This window comes from Globicephala melas, chromosome 8, assembly GCF_963455315.2.
Source record: "Globicephala melas chromosome 8, mGloMel1.2, whole genome shotgun sequence".
NCBI lineage: Eukaryota > Metazoa > Chordata > Mammalia > Artiodactyla > Delphinidae > Globicephala > Globicephala melas.
Genome location: NC_083321.1, coordinates 15,742,488 through 15,763,091, shown reverse-complemented (window position 1 = coordinate 15,763,091; position 20,604 = coordinate 15,742,488). Strand labels below are relative to the sequence as shown.

General features: G+C 48.9%; 1 protein-coding gene across 11 annotated transcripts in view; it reads left to right on the top strand.

Moving 5' to 3' along the window:
• LOC115857517 (alpha-ketoglutarate-dependent dioxygenase alkB homolog 3) overlaps nt 1-20,604 on the top strand; it is a 181,723-nt gene that overhangs the window by 155,104 nt on the left and 6,015 nt on the right. For 6 of the 11 annotated variants that reach the window (XM_070046126.1, XM_070046125.1, XM_070046128.1 and 3 more), the window contains 9 exons: nt 155-252; nt 1,626-1,703; nt 2,695-2,795; nt 3,437-3,526; nt 5,485-5,530; nt 5,646-5,787; nt 7,399-7,541; nt 7,648-7,801; nt 7,943-9,380. In XM_070046126.1, the coding sequence (XP_069902227.1) occupies nt 155-252; nt 1,626-1,703; nt 2,695-2,795; nt 3,437-3,526; nt 5,485-5,530; nt 5,646-5,787; nt 7,399-7,541; nt 7,648-7,801; nt 7,943-8,010 (920 nt within the window). In that variant the 3' untranslated portion in view covers nt 8,011-9,380. The other 5 variants (XM_060303314.1, XM_060303315.1, XM_060303318.1 and 2 more) reach the window with 5 other exon arrangements.

The window sequence follows — 20,604 nt, the reverse complement described above, 5'->3', positions numbered from 1 at the left end:
AGCTTTAGAAAGGGTTTGGGGAATTGAGAGAGGGAGCGTGTTCCCCAGATGTTCCCCAAGCACACTGAAGGCTTGGAGAGGCGTGGGGTCAGTGGACGGGGGTCTGGGTGTTCCGGCCAGAGGGTGACGGGCCCTGGCCCACTCCTGCCCCCAGAGGCTTTCCTGATCCCTGCCCCTTACTACGGAGCCATCACGCAGCATGTGTATCTCTATGGCAACGTCCGACTGGTCTGTGTCTATCTGGACAGTGAGGTAAGAGTTCCTGGGACCCCAGGTTGGACCTGGGCCTTCCTGTAGGCCGAGATGTTCCTCTGTCTGAATTTGAGGGTAGAAATGAGAGGAAGTCCATGCCGAGGCCTCTGGGGTTATGGCTGAAAGGAGAGTGGAGCCTTCTGCTGGCCACGGCTGCCCTTGCCTAGGTGCCCTGGGGACACCCGATCTTCCACCTCTGAGATCCCTGGGGTTGATGCAAAAGCCAAGGGCAGCCCAGGGAGACCACACCGGAATGGTGGGGTGAGAACGGGGCAGAGCAGACCTCAACATGGAAGCCCACGGACCCCAATCAGTGGACCTCAGGGGGCTCTTCCCCAATCCTAGGAGCCGTGAGGGTGTCCCTGATGTGATGGGGTGGGTGGCAGTGAGAGAGGAGTGACCCCCCTGTGTTTTTCTGAGATTGTTCTAAGAGGAGGCTGGAGATGACAGGGGTAGGAGAGGCCCCAACGTCCAGGTCTGGGGGGGGCGGTCACTGAATTTGGCTGGTGGCCCCAGGGTCCAGGTCTGGGGGGAGGTCACTGAATTTGGCTGGTGGCCCCAGCGTCCAGGTCTGGGGGAGGGTCACTGAATTTGGCTGGTGGCCCCAGGGTCCAGGTCTGGGGGGAGGGTCCCTGAATTTGGCTGGTGGCCCCAGTGTCCAGGTCTGGGGGGAGGGTCCCTGAATTTGGCTGGTGGCCCCAGCGTCCAGGTCTGGGGGAAGGGTCCCTGAATTTGGCTGGTGGCCCCAGAGTCCAGGTCTGGGGGGAGGGTCCCTGAATTTGGCTGGTGGCCCCAGCGTCCAGGTCTGGGGGGAGGGTCCCTGAATTTGGCTGGAGGCCCCAGCGTCCAGGTCTGGGGGGGGAGGTCCCTGAATTTGGCTGCTGGCCCCAGCGTCCAGGTCTGGGGGGGGTCACTGAATTTGGCTGGTGGCCCCAGGGTCCAGGTCTGGGGGGAGGGTCCCTGAATTTGGCTGGTGGCCCCAGTGTCCAGGTCTGGGGGGAGGGTCCCTGAATTTGGCTGGTGGCCCCAGCGTCCAGGTCTGGGGGGAGGGTCCCTGAATTTGGCTGGTGGCCCCAGAGTCCAGGTCTGGGGGGAGGGTCCCTGAATTTGGCTGGTGGCCCCAGCGTCCAGGTCTGGGGGGAGGGTCCCTGAATTTGGCTGGAGGCCCCAGCGTCCAGGTCTGGGGGGGGAGGTCCCTGAATTTGGCTGCTGGCCCCAGCGTCCAGGTCTGGGGGGGGTCACTGAATTTGGCTGGAGGCCCCAGCATCCAGGTCTGGGGGGGAGGTCACTGAATTTGGCTGGAGGCCCCAGAGTCCAGGTCTGGGGGGGGGGTCACTGAATTTGGCTGCTGGCTTTTGTGGATCTTCTTCCAGGTCACTGGGCTGGAGACACGCCCCTTCCAGCTCACAGTGGAGAAGCTCGAGATGGCACTGGAAGGAGCTAATTCTGAGGTCTGGGGATCAAATTAAACCCAAGGCTGGAAGGCGGGGGGGCCTGAGCAGGGCATGGACCCCCTTCCTGTGGCTGATCTCCTGGGAGTAGTGGTGGCACTACGTGATGGGGACGGGGGGTAGGGTGGTAGCATGGAACCGTTCTGGGGGTCAAGCAGGAGCCTGCCCATGGAGGGCTTCCTGCTAGAGAAAGACTCTGAGACTCTCAGTGTACAGAGAATCAACTAGAGAGCTTGATTAAAAATACTACCCCCCCGGGCTTCCCTGGTGGTGCAGTGGTTGAGAGTCCGCCTGCCCATGCAGGGGCCACGGGTTCGTGCCCCGGTCCGGGAAGATCCCACATGCCGCGGAGCGGCTGGGCCTGTGAGCCATGGCCGCTGGGCCTGCGCGTCCGGAGCCTGTGCTCCGCAACGGGAGAGGCCACAGCAGTAAGAGGCCCGCATACCGCACAAAAAAAAAAAAAAAAAAAAAAAACAAAAAAAAAACTACTACCCCTCACTTCTCCCGATTCTGACTCAGCAGGTCAAGCATGGAGCTTAGAAGTCTGTGGTTCAGCAGTCTCTCTGGTGATTTGGGGAGGTGGTCCCCCTCACTCTGAGGGGATCTGAGGCCTCCCGAAGAAAGGCATAGACCAGCAGCCCTCCAGTGGTTCCTGTCCAGTCCACTTTTCAGAAATCTGTCAATCTGTTTTTTTTTTTTAACCTTGGTCATAAAATCCATATATGCCCACTGTGGGAATTTTAAAAGTACAAACCGCCACCCATAATCCTACCAACAAAGGCAACTCCTACCGGCGTTTGGGCATATTTCTCTCTGAGCTTTGTTCTCTGCATTTGTTCTCTTTTATAGCTGATACGAGGCTGCAGATATAATTCTTTGCCCTTATTCGTTTCGTGTTGGGTGGTGAACACATTTCCCTGGGATCTGGCCCAGTGGGACCGTGGGGCCTTGGGGAGGAGCTGAGGGTCTCCTGTCCCACTGATGGTTTCAGGGTGTGAAGGTCAAAGGCCTCATCCTCATCAACCCCCAGAACCCTCTGGGTGATGTCTATTCCCCAGGAGAGCTGCAGGAGTACCTGAAGTTCGCCAAGAGGTGAGGCACCCCACGCTCACCCCGTAAAGCGTGTGACGGATCAGGGTTCTGACGTGAGCTTTGGTTCAGGTCCTGTTACCCCCTTTACCCCACTGTGGGTTTCTACCTGCTTTGGCCCTTTCTGGCAGTGGAGTCAGGGGGTAGGGGTTGGTGGGATGCTACTTCTCTCTTCCTTTTTATAACAGCAGCTGCTATTATTGCCTGCTCTAGGGGCCCCGCCCCCTGCTAAGCACCCTACATGCTCCAGCTCACGTAATCCTCCCAACGACCCTATTAGGTACAGATACTGTCATTATCCCATTGACTGCAGCTTAGAGTGAGGGGTGGAGCCAGCCGTGAATCTGGGTCCGCCTGTACGTAACTGTCTTGCACTTAACTGTGGCTGGAGGTGCCCGAGGGCTCCGCCTCCCCCGTCCCCCCACATTGCTTCAGAATCCCCACTGTCATCTGCCTTGTGTGTGCACGGCTTCTTGTTTGTTTGAAAGAAATAGACAAAAGAAGGGTGTTCCTGGAAAAAACAAGTTTGGTAACCCTGGGCTAGACCATGGTCCTTCTGGATTTCTGATTCACTGCCATCCCACCCTGGGGGATGCATTTGGTCTACCAGCCAATCTCTCTCCTCCCCCCGACCTGCCCTCCAGGCATGAGCTGCACGTGATGGTGGATGAGGTCTACATGCTGTCTGTGTTTGAGGAGTCGGTTGGGTACCACAGTGTCCTGAGCCTGGAAAGGTGAGCTGACTCTGCCAGTCCCGTGCCCCTCCGCCCACCCAGGACAGTTCCCCTTCCTCCCAGCTAATCCTACTGTCCTCAGGTCCCCTAACGAGAAGAAGGGAGGCTGGCCAATCAGTGGTTTTCAGATTGTTCTGTGGTGGTTCTGAAAGCTCCAAGGAGTGGTCTTAGGATTCCTTGAGGGAAGGCTGGGAGGGTGGGAAATGGGCCTCCTCTGCCGTTTCCCTCATCTCCAGAGTGGCTCCATTTTCACTCATTCACTCATTCATTCAGCAGATACTTCTGGGGCCCCCTGCATGTGCCAGGCCCTTCCAGCTATCGGAGCTTTTTCATTAGATGTAGTTTGAGTCAAGAATGTGTGGCCAGAACACCTTTGGAAACAGTTGGATCGGATCATCTGTAAAATCTGCCCCTCTGGCATTTGGGGATTCTGACAGTTCCTGATACCCGTCGAGATCTTTCAGCCCTGCTGGGTCCTTTTGTTACCGGAAGGGGGACCCCTTCCAGGACCCGAGAGTGGGCTCTTGTCTAACACTCCGAAATGAATTGTCTGAGGAGACACGCGTACTGACAAAGCAAGAGACTTTGTTGGGAAGGGGCACCTGGGTGGAGAGCAGGAGGGTAAGGGAACCCTGGGGAACTGCTCTGCCACGTGGCTCGCAGTCTCAGGTTTTAAGGTAATGGGGTTAGCTTTCCAGGTTGTCTCTGGTCCATCATCTTGCTTGTGCCCATACTTGATCCAATTCAAGGCCCTTCCTGGCGGTGCGCACATCTCTCGGTCAGGATGGTTTCCCATGTGAGGGTTTCTGGGAGGTTGGTAGAACATATTATGGGCTGGCGTCTCCTCCCTCCTTTTGGCCCCTCCTAAAGTCTTCCGGCTGGCGGTAGCTTGTCAGCTCCATATTCCTTAGCAGGACCTCTTGTTGTGAGATAACTCGTGCAAGTGGTGATTATCCTGCCTGGTCAGGGTGGGTGGTTTCAGCCAGTGGTTCCCGAACGCTTTCCTTTGCTCTTCTCAGGCAGTCCTCGCAAAGCTCTGCCAGGTGGATGGCACATAGGTTGTTCCTCCCCTTTGCTTATGGATTAGGAGAGTGAGACTCAGGGAAATAGGGATTTGTCACTTCCTGTGGGCCAGACACTCTGCTGTGCTGGAGATACATCAGTGAACAAGAAAGATATAGACCCTCCTTATGTGGAACTTGTCTTTCTAGCTGGAAAAAAAAAAATCAAAAAAAACCCCAAAACTTTTAGCAACTAGATGCACAGCTAATCATTTGATTATTGAAAAGCAGACGTCTGGAGAGCCAGCAGAGGATCTGCTTGGGGTACCCAATTGGCCTGGTGTACTGGGAGGGGGTCAGAGAAGGTCCACTTAAGGAAGTGATGCTTGAACTATGCTCTACATCAGCGGCTGGCAAATATTTTTGGATCAGATGGCAAATATGTTAAGCTTTACAGGTCGTATGGTCACTCACTCAGCTCTGCCATTGTAGCATAAAATCAGCCATGGGGGCTTCCCTGGTGGCGCAGTCGTTGAGAGTGCCTGCCGATGCAGGGGACGCGGGTTCGTGCCCCGGTCCGGGAAGATCCCACGTGCCGCGGAGCGGCTGTGCCCATGAGCCATGGCCGCTGGGCCTGCGCGTCCGGAGCCTGTGCTCCGCAACGGGGGAGGCCACAACAGTGAGAGGGCCCTGTACCGCAAAAAAAAAAAAAAAAAAAAAAAAAAAAATCAGCCATGGGCAGTACGCAGGTGGGAGAGCGTGGCTGTGCCCCCTTAGAGGTTCGTTTACAAGAACAGGCAGGAGGCTGTAGCTGGCTGACCCCTGCTCTAAAGGATGTGTAGGAATTGGTGATTCAAGAGATGAAACGAGACTCATCTGTCTCCTCATTTGTTCAACCAAACATGTGAACTCCGACGGGTCTGCGTTGCCTCTGTTCCCACCCTGTGCTCTCCGCAGGCTGCCTGACCCCCAGAGGACCCACGTGATGTGGGCGACCAGCAAGGTGGGTTCCTGGCTGGCCTTGGGGGTGTCAGGGGGAGGTGAGAGGGCAGAGAGGTGGGTGGAACCGGCTTCCTCTGGGAGGGATGTCTGCCTCCCACAGTGCCTTTCTCCTTCAGGACTTCGGGATGTCTGGGCTCCGCTTTGGCACGCTGTACACAGAAAACCAGGACGTGGCCACTGCGGTATCCTCCCTCTGCCGCTATCACGGCCTCAGTGGCTTGGTCCAGTATCAGATGGCACAGCTGCTCCGGGACCGTGGTGACTGCCTGGGCCTGGCCACCTGAGGATGGGGGAGGATTGTAGTCAGACTGGGACTGGCCAGGGGTCATGGGTGCTTCTCCCATGAGATGAATTTAGGGTGGTGTTTGAGAGTGCCAGCTCTGAGCCCAAACCACGTTCATATCCTACTCGGTCACGTCCCGGCTATGTGGTCTATTCCTTCACCTCCCTGAGCCTCAGTTTCCTCTTCTGCAAAACAGGGATCATAATGGTACCTGTCTTGTAGGGTTGGTGTAATTTGTCATTCAATTAGAATAGCACCTGGCATACAATAGGCACTTAATATGAACTCATTATTATTAGCTGTGAGCACTTGAAAAAGAGCAGAAGCTACTAAAGGAAGATTGTTATAATGAAAGTGTCTCTTTCTGTGCAGGTCTATTCTGTTCCTGGGTTCAGATAGTGAGTTTAGATAGCAAAGGTTACCTGTAATTGCCACCATTCATTGAGCCCCGCGAGATGCTCTCAATCTCATTTGTCCCTCCCCAGAATCCTAGGAAGCAGGTGTTTCTGCATTTTCCCCATTATTTTATAGATGAGGAAAATCAGGACCGGGTAGTACACATCTGCTACAATAGCTAAATTTAAAAAGATCGTGATAGTATCACGTGTTCCTGAGGATGTAGAGCAGCTGGAACTCACACTGCCAGTGGGAATGTTAAGGTGGAGCAGCCACTTTGGAAAACAACTGAGCAGTTGATTATAAAATTCAACACACACTTACCAAATGGCCCAGAAATCCTACTCCTAGATATTTGCCCTTATGGTCACACAAAAACCTCTCCATGAATGTTTATAGCTGCTTTATTCATAATCACCCCAACCTGGAAACAACCCAAATGTCCTTCCACAAATGAATGGAGAAACAGACTGTGGTTCACCCTCACACTGGAATACTACACGGCAATAAAAGCCATGAGGACACAGACCCATCTCAGAGGCATTGTGCTGAGTGAAGGAAACCAGTCCCAAAAGATTACGTTACTGTATGATTCTACTTACGTGACACTCTGGAAAAGGCAAAACTACAGTGATGGAGAACAGACCAGCGATTGCAGGGAAGGGGGTGTTGTGACTTCAAACAGATAGCACAAGGGTGTTCTTCGGGGTGAGGGAACCATTCAGTATCCTGCCTGTCATGGGGGTTACACAAATCTATGCATGTGTTAAAATTCATCGAACTGGACACTGAAAACAAAGGTCAGTTAAAACAATGGGGATCAAGGAGGTGAAGTTGCCCAAGGCCTCACGCCTAGTCAGTGGCCACACTGTGATCTGAGCTTCCACCTGGGTGACTCGGAAGTGTCACTATGTAAGTGGGTACACCTCTGGTGAGGGTCTGAGTCCTGAGGGACTTTGTGTCTGGGCTCCTGAGAACGTCATGCAGGCCCTGGAGCCCTCAGGGCCAAGGATCTGGATTTAAGGTGCTTTTCACTGAATATTCCCGTTGCCCCCAATCAACCAGCTGCAGGAGGGGCTCACCCAGCTTTGGCAGCTCATGGCCTTTTTCTTTTCAGCATTTAGACTCTCAGGCCGGAGCGGAGGGTTGATGGCGAGGTTGATCTTCTGGCTTCTCTCTCACCCAAACAGACTGGATCAACCAAGTGTACCTGCCGGAAAACCACGCCCGGCTCAAGGCTGCTCACACCTATGTCTCGGAAGAGCTCCGGGCCCTGGGGATCCCCTTCGTGAGCCGTGGGGCCGGCTTCTTCATCTGGGTTGACTTGAGGAAGGTAATGCAGGTGGAAATGCAGGTGGTGGGGGCAGTGTTAAAGCTGCCCCCAGCAGGCAAGGGCAGGGGGTCTCATTCTGCATCCTGAGCGCCTCTCACCCTCCCAGTACCTGCCCGCGGCCACCTTTGAGGAGGAGATGCTGCTCTGGCGCCGCCTTTTGGATAACAAGGTGCTGCTGTCCTTTGGCCAAGCCTTCGGGTGCAAAGAGCCTGGCTGGTTCCGCTTGGTTTTCTCTGACAAGACCCACCGGCTTCGCCTGGGTAAGCGGTCCGCCTCCTAACTGCGTCCTTCATTCTGCCCTCCCTCTTCTGGCCTCACCTGTGGCCCCAGCAGCCAGAGCTTGCTCGTCCCCACCCACCCAGCATCTGTGCTGACCCTCACTTCCCCTTCTCACATCCCAGGGATGCAGAGGGTCCGGCGGGTGCTTGAGGGCAAATCCCAGGTGGCAGAAGACGCCCCTTCCTGCTAGACCTAGGAGCCGAGCGGTCCGCACAGGTGAGCTGGTCGCTGTCTTGTGGCCACAGGGCCTGGCAGCCCCTGTGAAGACTGATGGTGGATGAGCCGTTTGCCAGGCAGATACCCTTCTTGGCCTTGCCCTTGAAGAAGAACTGCTCCTTGATCTCCCGGTGGCAGCGAGACACGCCTTAAGTCGTGGTCCATTCCCCTCCCCGGCTATTAAACAAAACCGGGAGAAAAACTGGAAGCCTCTGCTGTGAGTCATTTATGGAACAGGGGGAGTCGTGACTGCTCCTCCCCACAGCCCTCAGCCCCCCAGGACATGAAAACAAACTACCTGTACCCGCTTTTGTTGCTGCCTGCATTCTTCTGTCTTTGTTGCCAGGGAAACTAGTCAAAGGAGCAACACACGTTAAGAGAGTGTTTGCCCCCAAAAGAAAAAAGAGTGATGATTTCTACAAGGAGAAAGGAGTTAATTCTGTATGTTCAGATTACTCTCCCTGCACATAGGATGTGTGGGCCTACAGCACACCTGGGACCTGAGACCTGGGACATGGGACCAGCCCCCGCGTGGGCCGAGGTGAACGGGTCCCCGGCGGGAGTCAGGAGGGGCGACTCTATCTCCGGGATACTCTTCTTCCTGGGAAGGAGCTGCCTTTACTGCTGGTCTCGAACCAGAGCGACCTAGCTGTGACTGTGCTGGGAGATGATGGGGCCCTGAACGGAGGCTGCAATGGGGACAAGCTCTGACCCAGGCTGGCCTTTCCACCTTAAGCACCAAAGGGCCGCTCACCCCTTCCCCAGGGGTGCTTTAGTTCAGAGCTCCAAGGAGCTTTCTGAACCAGCCTTAAAGCTGTGGGCTGAGGACCCTTCTCAGGTGCCGACACTCCTGTTTGGAAAAGCTATCTTCCTCTGTTCTTCTGTTTAGAGCATGTTGGTGAAGTCAGCATTTACTTTCTATAAACCATGCTCTGTGGCTTAGGATTTGTCTTCCTCTTTCTGCCTTTCACTCATTCCTCCTTCCTCCCTGTCTTTTCTTGAATACCTTGTACGTGCCGGACACTGTGCTAGGTAATTTACATGCATCGTTTCTAACTCTAACCACCGTGGGAAGCTGGCATTATTAGCCCTCATTTTAGAGATGAGGAAACTGAGTCTCAAACAGATGAAATGATGTTTCTGAAGTTACATTGCTAAAAAGTAGCAGGGCCAGGATTCAAGTTCAGGTTGGTTTGGTTCACAATCTTTCCACTCCGCCAAACCACAGTCCCAAAGGATTCTTTGACTTTTCCAGTCCTGAGAACCAGGCTTCATGCTGTCATCGTTTCACCTTTCATTATTTTTCAACATCGTTGGCTAAGTAGCACTCGTTTCTACTCCCACTTCCAGGATACGTTGATGCCAGGATTTGCTGTACTGGGATGCCTGCCACTTTTCCGGAGGTCAGAACAGAATGGCCACGTTGACGGCCCTACACATCCTCTCCAGAGACCTCTGTTGTGATGCTGCCACTGTTGTTGAGGGTCCCCTGTGAAGGACCCACGTGATGAATTCCATTTAGAATTTTCAGAAGGATGACTCCTAGCTCTCCCTTAGAGGGAATCCAAGCAGGTTTCCTAGCAGAGGCTGACTAAACTAGGAATCTGGATCTGAACTGAGCTCATTGGTTTGAGTAGAGCTGGCTTGTGCTCTGCTGAATGGCTGTGTTCCATATGTCTCCCTTTCTGGAGCATGGACTGGACATATCCTACACCCACCTCACATCTTCTCTGATCACCTTTCTGCTCTGCCAGTTACTACAGCCATCAGATTTTGTGTTCTCTCCTTCTCTTTTCCTCTGTGTGGCTTCATTTTCAGACATGCTCCATTCAGATGGTGGCAAGATGGCTTCCAGGCAGCTCCAGGTTACATGGTCCTTGTAGCAGACACCTACAGGGTATTAGCAAGATAGACACCCTTTCTTCCTCAGCATTCATTTCTCTCCTGCCATAGGAGGCCAGCAGGCCTTACCTCAATCATCTGCCCATCCAGGGGAACCCAGGTTCTACTCATCTGTCCACTCTGCCATCCTTAGTGGGTTGGCTTTTCCCCTTCAAGCTTATTTCCTCATTGTCTCAATATGGCTACAGAAGCTCCAAACATCACCTCCTCACCAACCACTTCCAGACACAGAAAAGAGAGTATGTTTTTCTGTTGCCTCCTTTTCATTTTATTTCATTCATTTAAAAAATATTTGTTTAAGCCTCAGATTTGTAGGAGTTCTTTGTATGTCTGGAAATGAGTATTTATTTTGCCAGATACTCTTCATTTATTAACATTCACTTTATCATTTTCTTTATTCTCCTCCTGAACATGGAAATGACCTTAGAACACTTAACTCTCGCTCCTTTATTTTCATCTCCTGCCATATTGTTGACTAGTATTTTAGTTAATGCCTCTTTGTTGTTGTTGTTTTTTTCTTCCTCTGGAAATTGTGCTTTGAAAAGTCATGACAACCCCAGTTTGGTCGAAGACCTGGTCAAATAGAACCTCCAGTTCTGATGTGAACATTTCTAACAACATTTCTAAGGCTTCAAGACTCTCAACAGGATATTTAATGTTTGACACCATGTTTTCTCAGACTCCATCACCCTAAGTCAAAATTTAGGGCATTGTTTTCCCATAAAGAGTCTGAAAAAGAGTTCAAAAGAAACTGAGAATAGTAGTTGCCTATGGGGTAGGGAAACTGGGAGGATGGGAAACAAGGACAGGAGTGAGAATTTTTACTCTTTCTTTCACTTGTTTGGTTCTCCTGGGTTTGTTTTAATGCTTTTTGTTTTTAAAACCACATGAAAGCTGTATACAGTAAAAAAAGAAATAAACTTAAAAATTCTATTTAGGGAAAGTACCTAGGAGAGTTACAGATACCATCTAGGTCTAGTACTGGTCTCATGTCTTTTGAGCTTCTGCTAAAACACTGCATTCAATTAATTTTTAAAAACTGAAGTAAAGTTTACCTACAGTGAATTGGGCAGATCTTAACTGTAAGATTCAATGTCCTTGACATATATATATATATACATCTGTGTAACTAATATCCTATCACCGTCATGATGTGGAACAGTTCTATTACTGCAGAAAGTTCCTTCAAGCTCTTATGTAAGTCTCCCAATCTCCTACGGCAGCCACCACTCTGATTTCTAGCTCCATGCATAAAGTTTCCCAAAGGGATCATATAGCTGTTCACTTTTGTGTCTGGGTTATTTTGCTCAGCTTCATGTTTTAGGGTTCATTTACATTTACATGTATCAGTACTACATTCTTTTCTCTCTATGTGGTAATATCCCCTTTTCACTCCTAATAGTGGTAACTTTTGCTCTCTCTACTTTTGTTTTGTCATGAACAGTCTTGTACTGGTTTTATCAATTTTACTAGTTTTTCACAATGAACTATTACTTTTGTTAATTCTATTGTATTTTTGTTTTCTAATTTGTTAATTTCTTTTCTTTAGGTGTTTATATGAGTACATGGGACCTATAATTTTTGTATAAAGGGAAAATCATTATTTTTTGCTCCTTTCTTCTGCCATTACTTTTCCCCCATCACCTGCCAAAGCTACTGTTATTCCCTAATTTAAAGAAAAAGTACAAAATATGTGCATCATACTGTACATACATTTTATCTCATAAGAAAAAAGGAACTGCAAAATACTGATCTCTAGTTAATGATATGCATTCAATAAAATATTCAGATGTAACTGCTGATATCTGCAACTTATTTTGAAATGTAGCAAAAAAATTGATGGATCAGCAAATGGATAGACAGACATGTGACAATACTGTAAAATATTAATTGCATAATATAGACAGTAGATATATGGGTATTTGCTGCAAAATTCTTTCCATTTTTTTTTTTTGTTTCTTTTTATCTTTCACCCCCTTCACCCATTTCTTCCACCTCTGGCAACTACCATTCTCTTCTCTGTGTCTATAAGCCAGGTTTTTTGTGTGTTTGTTTTGTTTTTTAGATTCCACATATAAGAAAGATCATATGGTGTTTGTATTTCTCTTATTTCACTTAGCAGAATGCCCTCGAGGTCCACCCATGTTGTCACAAATGGCAGGATTCCCTTCTTTTCGTGGCTGAATAATATTCCATTCATCTGTCTATAGAGACTTAGGTTGTGTCCATATCTTGACTAGTGTGAATAATGCCGCAGTGAACATGGGGGTGATGCCTAGTTTTTAATCTCCAAATTTGTTGTTTTTATTTTTATAGTTTTATACAGCCAGTATTTGTTTTGATTTACCTATGAGTGTATCCATTTCATTACTTCTTTACTTCATCTCAGTACTTTCTTCTGGTTTTAATATTCTTTTTCCTGAAATACATCTCTTAAGAAATTCTGTTAGGGTTTACTGATGGTAAATTCTTTCTATCAGTGTTTGTCTGAAAATGTGTTTCTTTCGTATTCTTGAAGGATGGTTTCACTAGGTCTACAACTGAAATTGACTGCTAGCTTCTTTTGGCACTTTTACCAGTATCTTATGACTTCTGTTTTTTGTTTTTGTTGAGAAGCCCACTGTTAGTCTTATTGTCCATCCATTACAGGTGATCATCTCTGTCCAATAATGGAAGATTCTTAGTGACTGTACCCTTGGAAACTGCTTCTACTGCATTCTCTCTGTTCCCTGTTTCTGGATACATCCTGGGTTTTCTTCCTTTATTCTTCCTCTCTTTCAACCTCCCTGTCCTATATTCCATCTCCTTGTTTTTTCTTGAATCTGCATTCTGGGTAATTTATTCAGATCTATATCTCAGTGTATTAATTGTATCTAATCTGTGGTTTAATTTATGCATTGAATTTTTAATCTCAATTTTTATATTTAGTACTTTTTCAATCTCTTCCGTCTGCGGGGAAAAACCATCTTGTTTCTTTCTAATATTTACAGTTCCATCTTTTAAGTCTTTGAGCACCATAAACTTACTTATTTTATATCTATTTCTCATTATCCGGTTATCTGTAGTTTCTGCAGGTTAAATTTCTGCTGTTTGTAGTTTCTGCTGACTGGTTTATTCTTCATGCGCTTTGTAATTCCAGATTGTGAGTTTATGTTTGTCAGAATCCTGGGCAGTTTGCCTTGAGGGCATGACCCTTCAGAGGGGATTTATGTTTCCTTTGCTTCAAGTTACTCTTTAGGTGGGGAACTTCCTGGACCATGCTGGCAGTATCCATTCAAATCCCACCTTGTTGTGAAGCTTGAAATTAAAGCTTCTCAGCAGAGACTCTTCTTTTCCCATTCTCTGGACAAGACAGACAAGTTTTTTTTTTGGTTTGTTACTGAAGTTGAGCACATTTTTCCAGCCGTCCATCTCAATAGCCTAGCTTTACATGGTTTCCTCCACATCTTCCCATCTTGTATGCCCAAACTGTACCTTCAACACTCAATTTTCTCACTTCACCTTCATTTTTGGCTCCTTGTATATTTTCTTTACTTCTTTTGTGAGCTCAGTATCCATTTGAGAGAGTGTTCATTATATTTGCTCTGGTGTTGATAGGTGTTTTCTGGTCCACCCAGGCTGCCTGCCAGTGTCGTATAAGCTGACCCAACGTGAAATACCACAGAACAATTCTTTCACGGCGTCTTTTTTCTTGGGGAATGTACCTTTCTCCATACTTACAGACTGCTATCGTGTAAAGGAAGTGGTAAAGCTGGCATTCATCTCCACACTAGCAATTGCTCTTCATTGTAAACTCTCTTTCAAAAAGTGGCTGATGGGGCTTCCCTGGTGGCGCAGTGGTTGAGAGTCCGCCTGCCAATGCAGGGGACATGGGTCCGTGCCCCGGTCCGGGAAGATCCCACATGCCGCGGAGCAGCTGGGCCCGTGAGCCATGGCCGCTGAGCCTGCGCGTCCGGAGCCTGTGCTCCGCAACGGGAGAGGCCACAACAGTGAGAGGCCCGTGTACCACAAAACAAACAAACAAAAAAACAAAAAGTGGCTGATGATGCCACTTTCCTTGAAAACCACACGCTTTTTAACGCTCACTTGCACTTCTCCTGGCTCACTGGGTACGCGGGACTCTGCATGGTCTTTGCTTTCTCCTGTACCTTCAGAGCAAGTAATGAGATGTCTTTCTACAGTCTCTCTTCTAACCACCGACCACAAGTACTCTTCTACCTTCTGAGACTTCAGGTCCTGGCCCACAGTTTTCTTTCTCATTCTTCTCTGCAGTCGCTCTCAGCTGCTTTAGCATCACGTAACTTCTAATATCACAGCTTCTTTACTTTCTCACCTCCAATTCCTTGCATGGTTTCTACCCCTAGAAATGTAGCCCCACTGTTTGAACCATGCTGGTTTAAAAGACACTTGCTCTTTCTGACTGCTTCTCCTTCTTTCTCACATCTGTGCCTTTGCTCATGGTTTTTTTTCTCTGAGGGAATGCCCTCTTCGTCCTCTATTTGTCAAAATCCTAACTGTCCACCAGGACCAGCAAATGTGTCAACTCTTGCGTGAGGTCTTCCTACATCTTTCCAGTTGGATGTGATCGCTTTCTCTCTTGAACCCTGTAGCACAGTGGTCCCCAACCTTTTTGGCACCAGGGACCGGTTTTGCGGAAGACAGTTTTTCTACCGACTGGTGGCAACCAGTACCGGCCCGGGGGTTGGGGACCCCTGCTGTAGCATTTTGTGTACATTTTCCTATGCCACTCTCCATCCCCTGCTTTGGTGAATCTTACTTGTGCATTTGTTTTCTTTCTATTGAGCTCCTCCCAGCGTCTGGGCACCCTTTATTCATTCAAAAACTACTCATTGAGCACTTCCTATGTGCCAGGCACTATGCGTGTTTAGGGTTATAAAAAGTGAATAAGATAGGCAGGTTCTTCAAAGGCTATGCCTAACACGGGTCTTTAACACAGAAAGTCCTCATTTAATGAAAAAATAATTCATTTAAAATGTTTACAGAGAAAGACAAAGAAGAAAGTGAAAATGCTTTCCACTTATCCGTTTCTCAAATGTGGTGTATGTGTGCTAAAATTTCTTATTTTTGGGGGGGCGGGTGTGGATTTGAAGAGCAGAGCAAATGCTCTCTTAGATGTGGGGAAGCAGAATGTGTTTTCCTGTCTCCAGAATATTCTCATCCCAATCTCTCTGGATCTTTGTTAAGCAGGCATTAACTCACAAGAATATTCTTGGAATCACTGTTGCTGCTGGAAGCCCCAGTGGGTCTCTAGACTCAGAATCATCCCTATGAATATTTAAGTTCTAAGTGACAGCTTCCACCAGATGGTGCTGAGGTACAGCTGAGACCAGATGGATTTGGGTTCTGCAGCCGTTTGTCTGTAAACTGCATAGGCTCAGTGGGGTCATTTCATTAACTTCTCAATAACATCACTCTGCATTTTGATTGAATTTTTTAGACTCCACTTACTGTCTTATGACAGGGGTTTTGCTGCGCATGTAGGAGGCTAGATCATGTAAATAATACAGAAACAAAATGAAAATGAAAGTTTTTCTCCCCCATTTCTACCTCCACAATTAATCCCTCTAAAACTGTTTATTGCTTCTTGAATTATTTCCAGAAAACATGTTATATATAAGTGCCTGAATCTAAGCATCTACATATATATTTTGTCTTGTTTCTGCATACATATATATGTATATTTTATTACATAAAAAGGTTCATACTCGTCTACTGTTTTAAACCATGTTTTCATATTAACATGTCTGACATTTTTCCATACCAACATACATATTCATTCTCTCATTATTACATTCTAATGATTTATTTTGATTAATATCAAATTTTCCAGTTTATTTTGGTTGTGTCCGGGTTTTCGCTATTATTAGAAACAGTACTGTAATGAATTTTTTTTTTTTTTTTTTTTGTGGTACGCGGGCCTATCACTGCTGCGGCCTCTCCCGCTGCGGAGCACAGGCTCCGGACGCGCAGGCTCAGCGGCCATGGGTCACGGGACCAGCCGCTCCGCGGCATGTGGGATCTTCCCGGACCGGGGCACGAACCTGCGTCCCCTGCATCGGCAGGCGGACTCTCAACCACTGCGCCACCAGGGAAGCCCTGTAATGAATATTTTTGATAAACGTCGTTGAGAGTATCCATAGGGTAAACTCCATACAGAGGGATTGTTGGGGAAAGTTACCTGCATTTTACGTTTAATGGATAACTGCCAAATTCCCTTTCAGGAATGTTGCACGTGCATGAATACCGATTATACTAAAACGTTTACATTTTTGTCAGTTTTATAAACAGTTTTGTAAGTTAAGCATGGGGCTTAACGTTAATTAATTTCTTTAATTACGAACGAGGCTGCGTGTCTATGGATTTCTCTGTGGAGCCTGAGTTTCGCCCGCCTATCTGGGAGAAACCCTAAGCGGTGTCTTGACTCCTCCTGTCCAGCAGGGGGCGCGGGTAGGGGCCGCTCGCGCATGCGCAGTGCGCTGGGTGTCAGGCCGCCGAGCGCAGCCGGCCCAGTGCTCCCCGCTAGCTACCGCAGACCCGGCGCAGGCAGCGGCGACCAGCAGCTTCGTGCGATCCCACCCAGGCGGCTGTGGCCAGTGCCCCGCGGCATGAGCCGGTGACCGAGCGCGGGGCCGAGCAGGAGGCAACCGTGGCCGAGGTAAGCGCGGCGCGGAAGGGCCGGGCGGGCCCCCGGTGAGGGCTCGGGCCTCCCCGGGCCGCGGCGGAGTCGGGGCCGAATCGCCGGGGAAGCGCGGACCGCGCGGAGGTCCGAGGGCTGCAAGAGGCCGGCGCCACTCCCTGTGAATTCCCGCTTTGGGTGCGCTTTGATTTCCTCCCCGCCTTCTCCTTCGTCACCCGACCCGCCTAGCACTTTGGTTTCCCACCTGTTTCCTTGCCCACTTCTGTTCCCCGTCCGCACCTTTCCTTTTTCCCGGGATCCTGTGGCTTCCTTTTCCGAAGGCCCCACCCTCTGCCGTGACCTCTCTCTGCTGCCAGCTCCTTCCCGCGAGCCACAGGGATCTGCTTTCTCCCACTGGGATTTTTCAGCTCTGGGTTCTGCCTTGGCCAGTGGCGTCCCGTGCGGTACCAGATGCCCTGGGCAGGACCGGATGCTCTGGTGAGGAGGGTGGCCAGCGGTGTCCGGGCTCTAGGCATCTACTTGAAGCTCAGAGGCACTTGGAGTTTTACTTACTGGCGGCGGGAACCAGATCTATGTATACAGTTTTGAGGTTAAAATTATTTGGTGTAACTTATTGGAAAGTGCTAATCTAGAAGGGTCCTTGATTTATCTGTCTGAAGATGTCTTGAAATAGAAATTTAAATTCTTCTTCTAAGTTAATTGAGTGCCCTGAGGACTTAAACTGGACTTAGTTTGTAAATTTCAGAGCTCAAAGGCTATTTACAGTAATAAAATACATGACTCAATTTCTATCACTCCTCACTGCCGCTGACTTAAGCCATCTGGTTGCAAATGCTGGTGTAAATGGATAGATTTGCGTCTGTCAAATTATGCTGGTTAATTGAGGACTGAAAAAGGTGTATCTAATTCAGGCTTTTAAGGGTAATTAGGGGAGGCAGCTTCACATGGGGGTTAGAGAGCGCAGGCTCCGGACCCAGGCTGCCATTCTCCAGATCCTAGCATTGGCATTTTCTAGTTGTGTGACATTGGGCAAATTGCTTAGCCTTCCTTGTTACTTTCCCTGTCTGTAAAATGAGGATAATCATAGATTGTCACAGGGCACTGTTAGGAAGATTAGGTTAACGCAGAATGCTTAAAACAGATCCTGGCGTGTAGTGGGTCTGCAGTAAAGTTTAGTTATTGTCAGTAGTTCCTTAGTTATATGCACTGTGTTAATTATAGTATAATTCCCACAAAGGGGCACAGGTTTTTGTTTTTTAAATTTGGAATCATTTTTAGGGGTGGTTCACTATAACATAACTTTAATTGTAAAGGATCCTATCAGGTAAGGCAGTGAATTGCAGATTTTCCTGCTTCGGTTAATATTTGGTTCCTTTGTTTTCAGGAACAGGTGAGTTAAGTTCCAGGGTAGCAGCGGCCCCAAGAGTTCATCTGTGAGGGCTTCTGTAAAAAGGTTAAGAAGATGAGAGTTTGGGACTGCAAACTTTGGACTAAGCGGATTGGACATAGCCTGAAGCACTAAGGAAAGGTTATTCAGGCAAGATTTAGGAATAACTAATTCCAGGAACAGAAAATGCATCTCATCTTGACAGTAGAGTGAGGTTGAAAGATTTTTCCAGTGATTCAGTGCCTGACATCTAGCCGGATGATTCCAGTGTTTTGCAGGGACAGATTTGATGTGCTTTGAGGAGGCTAAAGTTTGTAGGGCTTGTTGTGAAATTCTTATTTTGACCCAGGTTGTGGTATTATATGGAAAAACATTCATTAATAGGAGATTCCTTTTGGTTTGTCCTCTTGGGGAAGCTCAGTGTTAGGGGAGAGGAGGGTGGTCAAGGGTAGGTACGGAAAATTCCATCTGTGAAATTACCTGTCTGTTTCCGCCCCCCCCCCCTTTGGAAACTCTAATTCAAGAAAGAAAATGATCAGAGTTCATCACCATATAATTACTCAAAACTTGGGCCTTGAACAGTGTGTGTGCTGACGGAACTGGGAAGTATATAGACACTCCTTCATTCAACAAACATTTATGTTTACATGGAATGTGTTCTAGACATGATATTAGATGCTGGGAATACTGAGCAGAGATGAAAAACTCTGATTACAAGAAAATGACCAGTAGAAGAGAGACTTGCAATTACATAACCAATTACTACAGTCTGGCAAGTGCTGTAATGAAGCCTGTGAAAGGTACAAGGATGTTCACCGAGAGTTCTCGGTCTCTGAAGCTCGACTTAGTTAGGGGCTGGTTTCTTGTTCACGTAAGGCTTTTCCCCTCATTTCTTTTTTTACTAAGAGTTTTTACTCCACCTCAAGTGCTCGCCATCTCTCTCAGCTGTTCAGCACAGACCTGTGGACGCTCACTTAGCCAGTGTAGGCAAACCTCAGAAATGTGAGTTTATATCCCTGGGAACAGCCCTCAGGTGGGGGGTGGGGGTGGGGGAGGCGCGGGATGGATAGGCTTCGCGGATGAATGTCCTTGAAAGGGACAGTTCTCAGGTGCATTTTTCGGAGGGACCCTAGAAGGGTTGAGCCCCATCTGCCCAGCTCAGTATGGCAGCCAGCACGGTAATGCACCCTCGTGGCTTTCCGTTCTTCTCCAACTCCTCTCCTTACTCCCTCCCTCTGGCTTTCTGGATTCGTCTTCTGCAAGCTGCTTGCACCCAAGCCATTTTTAGTTTGGCAGAACATAAACTAAGGCGGTTGGTACTGGAATTGGCTCTAGAAAGCAGGTCCTGAGAATAGCGTTGTGAGACTGGAATCGCTCACCCTCAGGTGGCAACCAGGACCCCTTTGCTGGGGGTAGGTGAGGCGTTGATAACCCCTGGTGCCCTCTAGCGTCACTGAGTAGTCAGGCTGACCAGTGGAGAGTTGGGATGAGGTTCAGGTAGAAAGGAAAGCATTGGCTGGCACAGGAACTCTAGCGCTCGAGCAGTGTGTGGACCGTGGTCATGATGACGCTGGTGGAATTGGTTGGCTCTTGTTATCCCCTTAGAGGCCTTAGGTGCGCTCAGGCTCAGATCAGCCAGATATCAACTCGGGACGCATTGTGAAAGATAGAACTCCATGGCAGCGTTTCCTGCAGCTGGAGGGCAGGCTGTGTTGAAAATCAGGCCCAGAATTTCATCGTAATTATGGCTGAACTGCAAAGGAAGCTGAGTGCACGGCCTTGACAGGCTGCTTCTGCTGAAGTCAGGGCCATGATGGGGAAGAAGTGGGACCGTGAGTCTTAGGATGGAGATTTTGGGTGGAGGCGCTGAGGACTGAACTCCCAGATTTCCTAGATCCTCTGGGCCAGCAGAAGTCTCTCTCTCCATTGCTGAGAAGAAGCGCTCCTTACCTGACACTATGCAGAGCCTTCCCTGGACGTGGATACTTTGCAAGGTAGTGCTTCTCCTCGTCAACATTGCCCATCCCTGCCCTCAGATCTCAGCACTGCCTAAGTGGGGAAGTACAGCCCCTGCTGCTGGGGTGATAGCTGTTGTACTGGAAGAGCTGTAGGACCTGGCTCGTGTGGACCAGCAGGAACTGGAGGGACACACGGGAATGAATCTTGAGGGTGTCAGACCAAAAGTGGGGTAGCGGTGGACTGTGAAGCCAAGTGGGAGTGACTCTTGGGAGGATTCTCTCCTGATTCAGGGTTTCATGGCCTTGCAGGGACAAGCTGGTCCTGATGTGCTGCTGGGCAGGCTCCTGGAACCTTGGATATGACTGTCATAGCGTTGGTTCTCAACTGAGGGCCAGTTTGCCTCCCCAGGGGGTATTTGGCAATGTCTGGGTGTATTTTTAGTTGTCACAACTAGGGGTTGCTTCTGGCTTCTCTTGATTAGAGACCAGGGATGCTACTAAACGTTCTGCATTGTACAGAACAGCTCCCCACAGAAAAGAATCGTTTGGCCCAAAATGTCACTAGTTCTGAGCTTGAGAAACCCTAGTCTGGAGTAAATGAGGTAAAGGTGCCAGAGCTGTGTTGGCAGAATATTAAGGTGGGGGTCAGAGGTTCAGGGAGGT